This window comes from Mirounga angustirostris, unplaced genomic scaffold (assembly GCF_029215605.1).
Source record: "Mirounga angustirostris isolate CCGP_5_RB_7025 unplaced genomic scaffold, mMirAng1.0.hap1 SCAF_10, whole genome shotgun sequence".
Taxonomy (NCBI): Eukaryota; Metazoa; Chordata; class Mammalia; order Carnivora; family Phocidae; genus Mirounga; species Mirounga angustirostris.
This window is the reverse complement of record NW_026991718.1, coordinates 123,897,294-123,909,966: the sequence shown is the minus strand read 5'-3', so window position 1 is coordinate 123,909,966 and position 12,673 is coordinate 123,897,294. Positions and strand designations below refer to the sequence as shown.

The 12,673-nt window shown below is 56.2% G+C and overlaps 2 protein-coding genes across 7 annotated transcripts; one reads left to right on the top strand and one right to left on the bottom strand.

Moving 5' to 3' along the window:
- Positions 1-760: 760 nt before the first annotated feature.
- On the top strand, positions 761-3,525 carry TNNC2 (troponin C2, fast skeletal type). Its single transcript, XM_045883882.2, has 6 exons — positions 761-869; positions 2,351-2,402; positions 2,543-2,686; positions 2,778-2,892; positions 3,056-3,192; positions 3,340-3,525. The coding sequence occupies exons 1-6, from the start codon at positions 867-869 to the stop codon at positions 3,369-3,371; spliced, it is 483 nt and encodes a 160-aa protein (XP_045739838.1). The 5' UTR covers positions 761-866; the 3' UTR covers positions 3,372-3,525.
- Positions 3,526-3,943: 418 nt separating this feature from the next.
- On the bottom strand, positions 3,944-12,655 carry UBE2C (ubiquitin conjugating enzyme E2 C). Of its 6 annotated transcripts, none has more exons than XR_010405868.1 (7): positions 11,781-12,022; positions 11,194-11,221; positions 10,331-10,417; positions 9,080-9,284; positions 8,905-8,964; positions 7,788-7,961; positions 3,944-7,282 (listed from the first exon to the last, which is right to left on the bottom strand). XR_010405868.1 is itself a non-coding variant. In XM_045883881.3 (7 exons), exons 1-7 carry the CDS (start codon positions 11,879-11,881, stop codon positions 8,342-8,344), a joined length of 492 nt encoding a protein of 163 aa, XP_045739837.1. In that variant the 5' UTR covers positions 11,882-12,655; the 3' UTR covers positions 8,153-8,341. The 6 variants fall into 6 exon arrangements, 5 of the variants coding, with proteins under 5 accessions (XP_064429336.1, XP_045739837.1, XP_045739836.1 ...); XM_045883881.3 differs by lacking the exons at positions 3,944-7,282; positions 7,788-7,961; positions 9,080-9,284 and adding exons at positions 8,153-8,400; positions 9,285-9,420; positions 9,639-9,655 and having other exon boundaries at positions 10,327-10,417; positions 11,781-12,655; XM_064573266.1 differs by having other exon boundaries at positions 3,944-7,961.
- Between the last annotated feature and the right edge of the window lie 18 nt (positions 12,656-12,673).

The window sequence follows — 12,673 nt, the reverse complement described above, 5'->3', positions numbered from 1 at the left end:
GAATGACTGACATGACTAGAGGCCTTTATGATTTACAAAGCCCCCTAGTAAAAAGGGAATAATCCTAGCTTCTCCCTCATGGGATGGGGTGATCTAGGTGACATCACGTGGTTAAAATGCTTAACATAGAGTGTGGCTTGTCCTAGAGGTTCAATGACCGTGGCTGTCACTTTGCCCTCCTCCCCTCCCCTCCCCTCTACCACGGTTCAAAGACAGGACGTTCCACTTGCCAAGCACCAACCCTATGGAGTGGGCACAAGTTGGGTGACTTGTAGCTGGGCCCCCATTTCCCATGGTCTGTCTGTGAGGGAGGTCATGACTGTCCCCATCTCCACCTCTCAGAGAAGGAAACTGAAGCTCAGAGTGGCACGTCGCCTGCCTAAGAGTGCACTGCTTGCAGAGACAGGATCTGGATCTTGGGTGTCAGACTTCAAGGCTTGTGCTCTTCCCCGTCTGCCATGCTGCTTCACTTTTCTCGATTCCGATTGTCCTCACCCATCTTGGAGCCAGCGTGTTCCTTGAGCAGGGGCTCCCTAAGGCAGTGGAGCAGGGCGGGTTCTCCTCCCAAGAATCTAGGACATTAAGGCCTGCCACCTGCTCAGAGGCTTAAATTTCTCTGCAAGGGCCCTTGGCTAAATTAGGTAATGGGCTAGGACTCTGGGATGGGGGTGGGCGGGGGGGGGGGGGGGAGGCGCTCGCTGACCCCAGGATCTGATTGGCCAGGGCAACTAGTCCTGGGGAGCAGGGAGGTGGGAGGAGAGGGTGCCCCCTACAAATCCAAGGGGCTGGAGCAGGCCAAGGCATCTTTGGGTGGTGGAGAGCTGAGGAGGTGACCTGCAGTGGAGGAGGCCCTGGGACTAGCAACCATGGTAAGGACAAGAAGGGACTTCATCACTTTGCTTGCTGGAGCACTTCTGGACCTCTTCCAGGCCAGATCTGGGTGCTCTGTAGTTCAGTAATTGGACGTTTGAAGATGGAACATGAAGGCTCCTGGAGCCCAGATGTCTAGGGGGACGCCTGGGAAGAAGGCCTTGGACTTCTCTAGGAAGGGGAGGGGTTGGGGGGTTCCGGGGATTGCTGACTCCCTGCAGACCCGAGGCTTCGGCAGTGTTGGTTATGGAGCCGTGAGGGGAGGGGGTCCTAGCTTGTCTCCCTCATCGTAGAGGGGGGGACCCTGAGGGCCACAGTGAGTCACCTAGCAAGCCAGTGGCAGGGGTGGGCTAGAAGCCTTGCCAAACTCTCCTGAAGACTTGTCTGGAAGAAGGGGGGCCTGCAGGGTCTCAAGCCAGCTAAGGTGCAGGATCCCAAGAGCTCCAAGGGTGAAGAGACGGGGCAGAAGATGACAGACCAAGGTTAGAGAGAACCCGGCCTCCCAGAGAGGGGTCCTAATCTGGGGCTGTCATTTCCCCTGAGGTCCCCTTCCCCACTTCACTTCAAGGGGTAACTAGACCCTGGAGGACAGCTGCTGTTGCCCATGCCAAGCTAAAAATAGCCTGTCCTCCTGCACGGGCAAGGAGGAGGGAGGAGGGGAGGGCAAGAAGGCGGGCGGCGGTCAGCCGGTCGAAGAACGCCTTGGCCACCTCAGCCCCTCCTCCCCACCAACCTCAGTCCAAAGCCCCATAGCCAGATGGCTTGGCTTAGATGTGGCTGGATCCCCTCCCCCGAAATCTTATTTTCACCTCCACCAGGCCCCCCATCATATTCTGCCCAGCACGAGTAGTATTTACTCCAATGGCTGAATGATAAGAAGGAAGCTTAAAATCTCCATCTCCACAAGTTCTTGGAGGGGAGGGATGATGTGTCTCAATCTTCTTGGTCTCAGTGCCCAGTCTCTGGCCTGACACCTAGCCGGTGCTCAATGACTTTGCCTTGCATTATTATTTATTTGAGAACAAACATTTGTTGAGCACCTGTTACAGAGCCAGGCTCTGCTGGGAGCTAGGGAAAACTGGGAAATGACGCTGCAAGAGTGCTGGCACCATACAAAACCCTTTTACATCCCTGATGTCATCTCATCCCTGAAAAGCTGCTGAGAAGAGATAGGGTAGAATCAGCGACTTGCCCGAGGTTAATGGTGCGGGGGTGGAGGGGTAGGGGGGGTGGGGGGAGGTTCCTGACTTGACATCTGATTAGCAAGTTTGAAGACCATGGGCATAATCTGTGTTTCCTCCCTAGTTCTTCAAAACTGGGGTCAGGTGCTGTAGGAGCATGCAGAAGGTGTTGCTGGTTTGGGATCGTTTTTCTGGAAGACCAAAGGGCACTGACAGAAGGGGGTTGAAGAGAATGGGGTTAACGCAAGAATGAGCTCTGGGGCCGCCCCTTCTGCCCTCTGATTCTGTGTCTTCTGCAGACGGACCAGCAGGCGGAGGCCCGGTCCTACCTCAGCGAGGAGATGATCGCTGGTGAGTGCAGGAGTGCAGGTGGGAGGGCTGGCTGCCGGGCGGAGGTGTGCTGGGCAGTGTTCCGTGTCTGGGCAAGGTGGGAGAGAAGGTGTGAGGCTGACCGTCCATCCAGGCCCACCTCTGTCCTCTGCCTCTTCCAGAGTTCAAGGCTGCCTTCGACATGTTTGACGCTGATGGTGGCGGGGACATCAGCGTTAAGGAGCTGGGCACGGTGATGAGGATGCTGGGCCAGACACCCACCAAAGAGGAGCTGGACGCCATCATCGAGGAGGTGGACGAGGACGGTGAGCAGGTGGTCCTCCGCGGCGGGGCTGCGATGGTGGGGAGAGGTGGGCACGCAGGGCCGAGGCTCGCTCAACCGCCTGCTCCCCTCAGGGAGCGGCACCATCGACTTCGAGGAGTTCTTGGTCATGATGGTGCGCCAGATGAAAGAGGATGCGAAGGGGAAGAGCGAGGAGGAGCTGGCCGAGTGCTTCCGCATCTTTGACAGGTGCACTGGGGGCCTGGGAGCCGCGAAGGCGCTGAGCTGGGCGAGTCCCGCCGGCGGGGGGCGCTTCGGTTCTCCGCGCGCCGGTGCGGGAGGGGGCGTCGCCGTGGCCAGGGCGACTCGCCCTTGCCCGCCCTGCGTCCTACCCTGTCGCTTCGCCCCGAAGGAACGCAGACGGCTACATCGATGCGGAAGAGCTGGCTGAGATTTTCAGGGCCTCTGGGGAGCACGTGACAGACGAGGAGATCGAATCCCTTATGAAAGACGGTGACAAGAACAACGACGGCCGCATTGACTTCGACGGTGAGGCCCGCGGGAGCGCGGCGGGGGGCGGGGCCACGCGGAACGCCCGGGGCGTGGCCGCCACGCGGCCGTCCGTGGCTTGGTGGGCAGGGTGGGGAGCTCCCGCCGGCGCCGGGCGATTTACGCTCCCCCTCCTCGTCCCCGCAGAGTTCCTGAAGATGATGGAAGGCGTGCAGTAAGAAGTCGCCCTCGCCTCCGCCCAGACCGCGCGTCCCTCGGGTGAGGGCGGTGCCGCTCCCGTCCCCACCTGCCCCGTCCCCTTCTCCGCCCCGAGAGGGAGGCGCGGCCCCTGCTGGCTCTGTGTCCGGAGGGAATAAAAGCAGACACCGCAAAGCGCGTAGCCCGAGTGAGAGGAGGAGAGGGGGTGGGTGTGGGTGTTAGGGCCCTCCTGACTGGGTCGCCTTCCAGGGCGCCACCCGAGCGGCCTCGGGGCTCCGAGGAGGGGGGATCCGAGCTGCGGGACGCACCGAGCCGCAGGAGCCCTGGCGGCGCCGACGAGCTGGGCGGGTTCCCGGCAGCTGGAGCTGGGCGTGGACAGCTCGGCCGAAGGGGCTTCGGTGGCGCCGGGTGCTGGAGGAGGGAGGCCGGGGGTGGGGGGGTGGTGGGGGTGGTGCGGGCTTGGAGCTGTCGGGGTGAGGGTGCAGGGGATGGAGGGTAGGGTGAGGGCGCTGCAGGCGGCTGGAACCCCGGGGATGCCGAGGTGAGGCTCCTTTGCTTCCCCACCGTCCTTCCTTTCTGGAGCCTTTGGGTCTTTTTTTTTTTTTTTTTTTTTAAAGATTTATTTATTTATTTGAGAGAGAGAGAGTACATGAGAGGGGGTAGGGTCAGAGGGAGAAGTAGGCTCCCCGCTGAGCAGGGAGCCCGATGCGGGACTCGATCCCGGGACTCCAGGATCATGACCCCAGTTGAAGGCAGTCGCCTAACCAACTGAGCCACCCAGGCGGCCCTGGAGCCTTTGGGTCTTGGGTGCAGGCTACCGGGCTGGGGATGGGAAAGTGAGCATCGTTCTCATCCGTTCTGGGCAGCATTCATTCCTGCTTGACTTTTTCTACTTCGTCTGTTCTGGGCGTTTCTAGGTGCTCCATACAGGAGATGGGACGGGGGGGGGGGGGGTGCGGAAAAAAGGCAGGAAGGAAGTTCTGACGTCATCATCTCCACCCTGGATCCCTGCCTCCAGCTCAGGCCAATGCCCTCAACACAGGGCCCATTAGCATGATCTAGCTAAAAGAAATCTGATCTGGCTACTCCCCTGTTGAAAGACCTTCAAGGCTCCCTTTGCTTCTAGAATCAAGTCCAAATTCCTTTCCCCTCCTTCCCGTCTCGGGTTCCAGCCACACTGGGCAATTTATCGCTCCTGCTCTGGACAGTGGGGGTGCGCTTTCAAGCCTTTGGGCTTTTGCTTATGCTGTTCTCCCTCCTTGGAATGCCCTTCCTCCTCTAATAAGCCTGGCGAAATTCTCAACCCAGCTCAGATACCCTCTTGTCCCTTGATCCCTGCTCCCACTGGCTTCCAGAGCTCTTTGCACACACCATCATCAGTTAGAGCAGGCATCAGGGCCAAGCTAACGCAGTGCAGTGGTGATTTCGCTTTTAGAGTTTGAATCGTCATTGCTGGTGACAAACCATTCTGTGCTTCGGTTTCCTGTTCTGTAAAATGGGGATAATGACAGTACCTACCTTGCAGGGTTGTGAGAACGAGTTAGTGTGTGCCATGCAGAGCGCTTAGAACAGAGTGTGGCACATACTAAGCACTTAATAAAGGCTATTATTAATATCACTACTATCACCTTGAAACATTGGCCTGTACTGTTATTCTTTGCCACAGTCCTCCCTCTCCAAGTCCTTTGTGTTCTCGGCTCTCCTCGCTGAGCCATTCATGTTCCCCAGTTTTTATCTCCAGCCGGGATCAGTCCTCGTCACTAGGACTGCTTCCCGTGTGCTGGGCCCTGTGCCTTGCAGGCTGGGCTCATTCGTACAAACAACCTTCGAGGCAGTCGGATAGTGTTCTCCCCATTTTACAGTGGAGGAAACCAAGGCAGAGTGAGGTGATGTAGCCAGGGGTGCGGACATTTGGTGGAAACAAGAGCAAGGCTCTTAACCGTGGCCCCATGTACCTGTTGACTGTTCTACCTGTGTGCTGAGTGCTTGAGACTGGTCCTGCCCGAAGCTGATAAATCCCTCACCATCTTCTCCAGTGCTCCCTTATCTCAGAGATGGTACCCTGAGGGATGGGCCTAAGCTAGGGGTTCTGGAGCCCCCTTGCCGCTTGTAATTTACTCTGCCCTGCTACTTTCCTTCTGTCCCCTTACCCTTATCCCTCCTCTCTGAGCCCACTCGGTGTTGTGGCTCAGGCCGCCCGCCATTGCTCACCACGTTGCTGGGAAGGTAGTTAACGTCCCTGCCATTTACTCCCCCGGCGGCAGCCAGAAGCAGCTTTCTGAAACCAAAGCTGATCACATCCCTGCCCTACTCCAGGCTGCATTAGCTGCCTCAAGGTAAAACCCTGCATTTTAAAGGCCTTTAATTGAAAGGCCTTACACGACCTATGTGACCTGACTTCCAGGCTACTTTGCCAGTGTTCCATACTCCATCTCCTTCTCCAGAAAGTCCTCCTTGACCCTCTTGGTCGTCGTTAGGCACCCCACCTCTGAGCTCTTGTAACACGTGAGACTAGCAGGTGACATTTATTACCCGGTACACCAGGCACTATTCCAAGGCCCATCTAGCCTATGAAGTAGCTACTAATATTTCCATTTTACAGAGAGGTTAAGTCTAAGTGTAGGCAAGTAGCACGGGGGTGGTGTGGGGACTGCTGGGTTTGAGCTCTTCACCACCCCTCTGTATGGCACTTACTCTACCCCACTGACATGCTTGTCTGCCCCCTGAACTTCAGCCTCTGAGGACAGGACCGTGTTCTTTCCCCTGCTTGATCCCCAGCCCCAAGCATAGGGCTTTTACTTTGTAGGCACTCAGTAATTTTATGGGGTGAATGGGAACAATGATACCTTCTAAAACTTACTGAACTAGGCTTCTTTTTGTTGCAAGTACTGGAACCTAAAGCAAACAAGACTTAAACTAAAAAGGGACTTACTGGCTCATGAAACTGGGATATTAAGGCGTCCCAGCTGGAGGCCAGAGTCTCAATGTCACCTCCATTTCCTAGCTACTCGTCTCTGCTTGACTTTCTTCCATCTGCAGCTGTCTGCACCGCTGCCCAGACTCCCTCCCCTTTTAGCAACCCTATTAGTAAAAGAATTCTACTTTCTGCCAGGAATTTAATTCCGAGGAACACTCTGCTTGGTTCTGAACTACAGTCAGTCCCTGGGTCTGACACAAGGCAGGCCATGTGGCCATCCTCGGGGTGTGTGTGTGTGTGAGTGTGTGTGTCAAACACTTTGATCAAAGACCACGTGGAGAGGCATCTTAAGGCAGGCAAAAAGGTCCGCCTACCTTGGCCAGCATCCAGTAAGAACCACTAGTGCCAGGTTCTGAGCTCCCTCTTCCTGGACATCCTCTAGCCAGGGGTTTTCAACGTTGAGAGGGCATCAGAATCCTGGAGAGCTTGTTGGGACCAAGACTCTGCATTTCTACCACGTTCCAGGTGAAAGGGCCACACCTTGAGAACACCGCTCTACACCTTTAATTTCTAGAGAGAGGTAGGACCTCAGGCCCCACCCAGACTGACTGAATGCAAGTTTGCATTTGGGGTAGACCCCTGGCCGATTTATCTGCACCTTGGATTGAGCAGCACTGCTCCAAACCCCCAGGGGAGAGCTAACAGCACCTCAGGAGAAGGACTCGGGGAGGTCATCCAAATCCCATCCCAGACCCGCCAGGCCACTTCTTCCCTGCCTGCCACTGCCCCTGCTCAGTGGGGGCACAGGGCAGGAAAGGAGCCTGGGCTGGCAGGAGCAAAAGGAAGGTGAGAACGTTCCTGATGCCCTCCACTACTGTCTTCCTCCCCCTCCCCCCAGGCCATGTTGGAGGGCACCTGGCTGTTGTGTCTGTCCACCCTGGAGATCTTGCGGGACTGGATCAGGGCCTGCTCTTCTTTTTATTTTTTTAAAGATTTTTTAAAAAATTTATTTATCTGAGAGAGAGAGAATGAGAGAGAACATGAGGGGAGGGAGGGTCAGAGGCAGAAGCAGACTCCCTGCTGAGCAGGGAGCCTGATGCGGGGCTTGATCCCGGGACTCCAGGATCATGACCCGAGCCGAAGGCAGTTGCTTAACCAACTGAGCCACCCAGGTGCCCCCCTAGCCTGCTCTTCTCCCCTGCCTGCCCCTGCTGGTGCCTGTGGCAGGCCAGTGTCAGGAGGGCCTCAGGGCTGGGGGCCTGGGCCAGTGGGTGCAGCAGCTGGAGGACCCACTGGTGGAGATGAGCAGGTGAATGTACTCCCTGGGAGTGTGGAGCCATTCCTCGGGGGGCCTGGGGTAAGGGCTGAGTCGAGCTGTCCCGGGGTCTCTCTCTGGCAGGAAAGAGGTGTTCCCTGGCTGTCTCCCAGACCCTGGGCCTGCTGTAGGGTGACCTGAGTGCCTTCTTTCTCCGTCTCAGGACCAGAACACCCCCTCAGAGAGTAGGTGGCTGGTCCTCACCTCCCAAGCCCCTGCTGTGCGCCCAGGTGTGCATATATACTCTTCCTACAGCTACAGCTGTTTTGCTTCAAGGTCTGGTTCAGCCTCATCTGTATTCCGCCGGGAGAGCTCCAGTATCCACCACCATTCCTGGTACATGTCACAACTCGATAGAAAGGCATTCTGTAACACCGTCTTATAGAGGAGGAAACAGATGCAGTCATAAAATGACTAAGGTCACAAGGGAAGGAATCCTCATCACCCCCTTGCTCAGCTGCTCAGCCTGTCAGCTGCCTCCAGGCTTTGGGAAGAGGAGCAGGGCAAGAGCTGGGACTCTACTCCACCGACCCTGAGCCCTCCCAACCCTGGGGTAACGACAAAGCAACTTGTAAAAAAAACCCAATGTATTTATTTAATATATTCATCACAAGGGCTCAACCGGAGACTTAATTTAAAAAACAGAAACAAAACAAAAATGACACCACAGCTTAAGATACAGAGTCCTGGACAGAAATGAAGAGAAAGACTATCTAAGGAGAAAATAAAAAGACAACACAAAGAGAGAGGCTGGATGGTCAGGGATCTTGGCTGGAGACCTGCTTTGAGTAGGTTTCTTGCAGATACTTCTTAAAGGCTGGAAGAGAACAGGCAGGTCTCAGGGAGTGGTGGGGACAGGTTACAAGGGACCCAGTAACATCAGGTTACAAGGGTTACAGTGGGCAAGGGGGCAGGCAAGGATACAAAGGTGGGAGAAGTCTGGGGAGCTGGGGAGGATTTCCCGACACAACAGATCCTCCTGCTGCGGCCTGCCTGGTGAGGTCTCCTGGATGGGTTCTTCTCCCAGGGATGCTGGGGAGGTGACTGGGGTTCTTAGTGAGCAAGTCATTTACACAAAGTTTGCTTTCTACTTAAAAAGTCCCTCAACCTACATTAATGTAGAAAGTTAGCTTTCTGACTTTACAGCAAACAGGCAAATCAGAAACACCGAGGCCGAGGTAGAACTGGGTTATCTGGGTTGACACCCACCCCAACCCAGTCCTCGGGACACAATCCCAAGTCACCAGGATCCTTCTGTTTGAGGGAGCCTTTGAATACTGGGGAGGGATCACCCGGTGCCCGAGAAGGATGAAGGACCCACCTGTGGGGTTTTTCCAGAGCTCGGCAGCATGCGTGTTCAAAGGACTATCAATGTTTGGTTCTGTGGATGGAAAGAAAGAGAATGGTTAAGTAGGAGAAGAGGCTAGCTGGGGGTGGGGTTGGGGGGTCCCGACAGGTTCCCAGTCTCAGGGGGAGGCGCTGGTCTCAGAAGTCACCTCCTAGCAGGCTCTGGATGGACAGCAGGATGGTCCTGACATCATACAGGGCAGACCACTTGTCCTTCAGGATGTCCAGGCAGATGTTCCCCTGGGTGTCCACGTTGGGGTGGTAGCAGGGTGTGAGGAACTTCACCGTGGGTGCGTTGTAAGGGTAGCCACTGGGGAACTCCAGGGAGAGCTTATACCTCAGGTCTTCATACACCTGGCATTGGAGAAACAGAGGGCGGGAGTGAGCCTCCCACCCTGAGCCTCATATCCCAACCCAAGCCCCGGTAAAGGGCTCGTAAGGACCTTTGAGTTTGCCTGGGACTTGACAAAAGTTTGTACAAAGTGTTATACTGGCTCTGGTACTTTCTCTCCTATCTGGTAGGGACATCAGTGATCCTTCGGTGTAAACCGGCATCCCGAGGACTATCCTGAGGACTACCACAGCTGGGCTTTAGTCAGCCGCCACATTAGCTGCTGCCATGGAAAAATCAGGATATTTTAGACATACACCTGAATTTGTTGTTGTTGTTTTTTTAAATAATATTCCCTTTTGTGTCCATGAATGGACACTTGAGATGCTGCCACCTTTTTTTTTTTTTTTTACTATTAAAGATTTTATTTATTTATTTATTTGGCAGAGAGAGAGAGAGAGACAGCGAGGGAGGGAACCCAAGCAGGGGGAGTGGGAGAGGGAGAAGCAGGCTTCCCGCCGAGCGGGGAGCCCGATGCGGGGCTCGATCCCAGGACCCCGGGATCGCGACCTGAGCGGAAGGCAGCCGCTTAACCCACTGAGCCACTCGGGCGCCACACTGAACTTGTTTTTTTAAAAAGGTTTTGTTTTTAAGTAATCTCTATACCCAACACGGGGCTTGAACGTTTAACCCTGAGATCAAGAGCCGCGTGTTCACTGACTGCGCCAGCCAGGCGCCCCTGGATTTCTGACCCATCTTTAACCAGATCTGCAGCAATGGGAAGCTGCCATCTTGAGACTGGTGCCCTCCCACTGGCCAAAGTCCTCACGTACCCTCCATCCTTCTTTCTGTTCGGGCCCCTATAGGCATCTGAGATGGAGAGCCCTGCTTTCAACCCAACGTCTTCCTGGACAGAGGGAGACACAAGGGCCCCGGGCTCAGAGCACCAGAACAGGACAGGCACGTGTCGAACCAGGCTCAAAGTCTCGCCGACCTGCACTTGGTTTTCACCCCAGCCCCGCCCCCAGACCCCGCAAAGTCACACTCACCTACCTCACCCTGCACTTACTGTGCCTGCTGCCCCATGGATGGTCCCCACCCATTTGAAAAGGTTGTCGGATTCAGGGAAGGCAGAGATGCCTTTGTCACCAGACGTCTGGGGAAGAAACAACATCTGCTGGGCTGCACAGTACACTTTTGGGGGTCAGTGGGTGAAATCCCCTTAAGCTCATCAAACTTTGATCCAAAATTTGGATCAAACTGATGGGCTTTTTGAGGAAGTGATTCAATTCTTGGGGCTGAACCTGCCCCTTTGGGGAGGAGCACTGGGCTGTGTTAAGGAGGGAAGGGTTATGCAGAGAAACAGAAAGCAGCTCTGTGCCCCCAATCTTGTTGGATGCTGGGAATTCAGTTCGACATGCTAGTTAGTGCTGGTTACATACAAAGCCTCAAGACTATTCATTCACAGACTAGGGAGATAGGGAATATCGGCACTGACGGATTTGAGTTGGATAGTCAGGGTTAAAGTAGACAAGGTCATCTAGGAAAAATTACTTGAAAAGTATGACAGGCGTCTTCCCTAGGAATAGTAAGGGGAGAGTTGGGTGTGGTTAAATCTCAGGGCAGGGCAGCAGGGCCAGGCAGCAGAGAGAGAAGAAGGCCTTGCATGGCTTCGGGGAACTGTATTTTAGAGGGAACTTCATGGTGGTGGTGGGGGTGGGGGGGGAGGGATCTGGAGTAGACACTGCTGGAAAGAAAGGTGTAGGTGGGGTCTATTAGCTTCTTCCCAGAAGAGAGGAAAGCTGACTCATCTTTTTATCCCGTGCTGTTTCTAGCAAAGAGCCTGATGTAGGAAAGGAGGCTACAGATAAGTGAGTGGGGAGGTGGAGGGTGGATCAATTGGCCTGGGGGTCTGGGCAGGTAGTCACTCACCATGAGGGTCATCAGCTCCTGCTGTAGCCTGCAACATAAGCGTTGGGAGTCACCCGGGAGTCCGGATGGGCCAGGGCTCCACACCGTGCTTCTGCCCTCACCCCAGAGTCCCTGGGGGAGCTGTCATGGAGGCCTCCCCTACCCTGAGGCCAGACTCAGCTGGGACACACTCGCTCCCATTTCCACCGGAGAGTCCCAGTGAGTCCTCACCCTTCCTAATTCCAGGCTCTGGCAGGACGGTTCTGCCTTGTGCTTAAGCCCCTCGGCTTCTCAGACGTCTCCCTCCCTGTGCCGGATCCCAGTTTCTCCTCGCTTCCGTCCCCACTCCCCCTCCCTATCTCGCCGAGCCACCGAGGGTCCCAGGCACACTTTCATCTTGGCTCACCCGCGGAGGATCCTGGCGGCGTGCCTCCCCCTTCTGTCCTCCTTCGGGGGGGCCCTCTAAGGGCAGCCCGAGCTCCCGGCGTGCCCTCCCGCTCCCGCACATTTACCCGCTCCAGGAGGAGGTGGGGGCCCGGAAGTCCGAGCTCTGGACCCCAAGGCCCAGGGCGTGCCGGGCCCGGCCAGTGTTACTCCACACTCCTCACCTCTTGCCCACGGGGCCCCGGGCGGCGCCCCCGCTGGGCTCGGCTCCTTTGCGGGCGGCGGCGACGCTGGCGGCAGCTGGGTCGCGGTTCTGGGAGGCCATCCCGGGCGGCGCTGGGAGGGAGACAGGAACTCCGAGAGCACTACTGCAACTGCAGGGCCGGCGGCCCGCCCGCCCGCGTTTGAATTGTAACCCTCCGGCGGCACCGGCCAATCAGCGGCTCGCTTGGGTTTGACCCAGCCAATGGGACGCGCCAGAGCGCCGTGTCACCGCGCAACTGCTAGACCCACCCCCCAGCGCACCAGTATTGGGCGGTGGAAACGCGCTTCGGAAGGGCGATTGGCAGAAGAGACTGTCATTAACTAACGAATCTGCAGCGGATTGGTGGCCTTTGGAAAACGCCGACCATTAAAGGGCCGAGAAAAAGTCCACGTGGGATGAACCCTTTCAGGTCCCAGGCCTGGCTACCAGAGCGAGCAGCCGGATCCCTACTCCCAGGGGAAGGGAACGTCTCCGGTCTGGCGACATCGGTGCCCTCCCCTGAACCCGGAAACCCCTGCTCCTCCACATATTTTAATGTCCCGGACACCTCTGTAGGGACTTCATGGGAGGGGTATGATGGCCAGAGCAGGAGACTGTTGGAAACAGGCTCCTACAGCTGCCTCTCCAACGGTTTGCTGTGTGACCTCGGACACGGCATTTAGTCTTTTCACCTGTAAGACGGGGGTAATAAAAGGCTCTCCGCACTTTTCTTCTGGTCTGTCGTCAACCCCCATGGTGCCAGCCAACACGTCCTGCCACTTCTGTACCTTAGGGGATGAAGAAGTAAGAAACAGGGAAGGTTCGCAGGGTACACGGTGTTCCCAGCTTTGTCTCGTAAAGCAGATATGCACG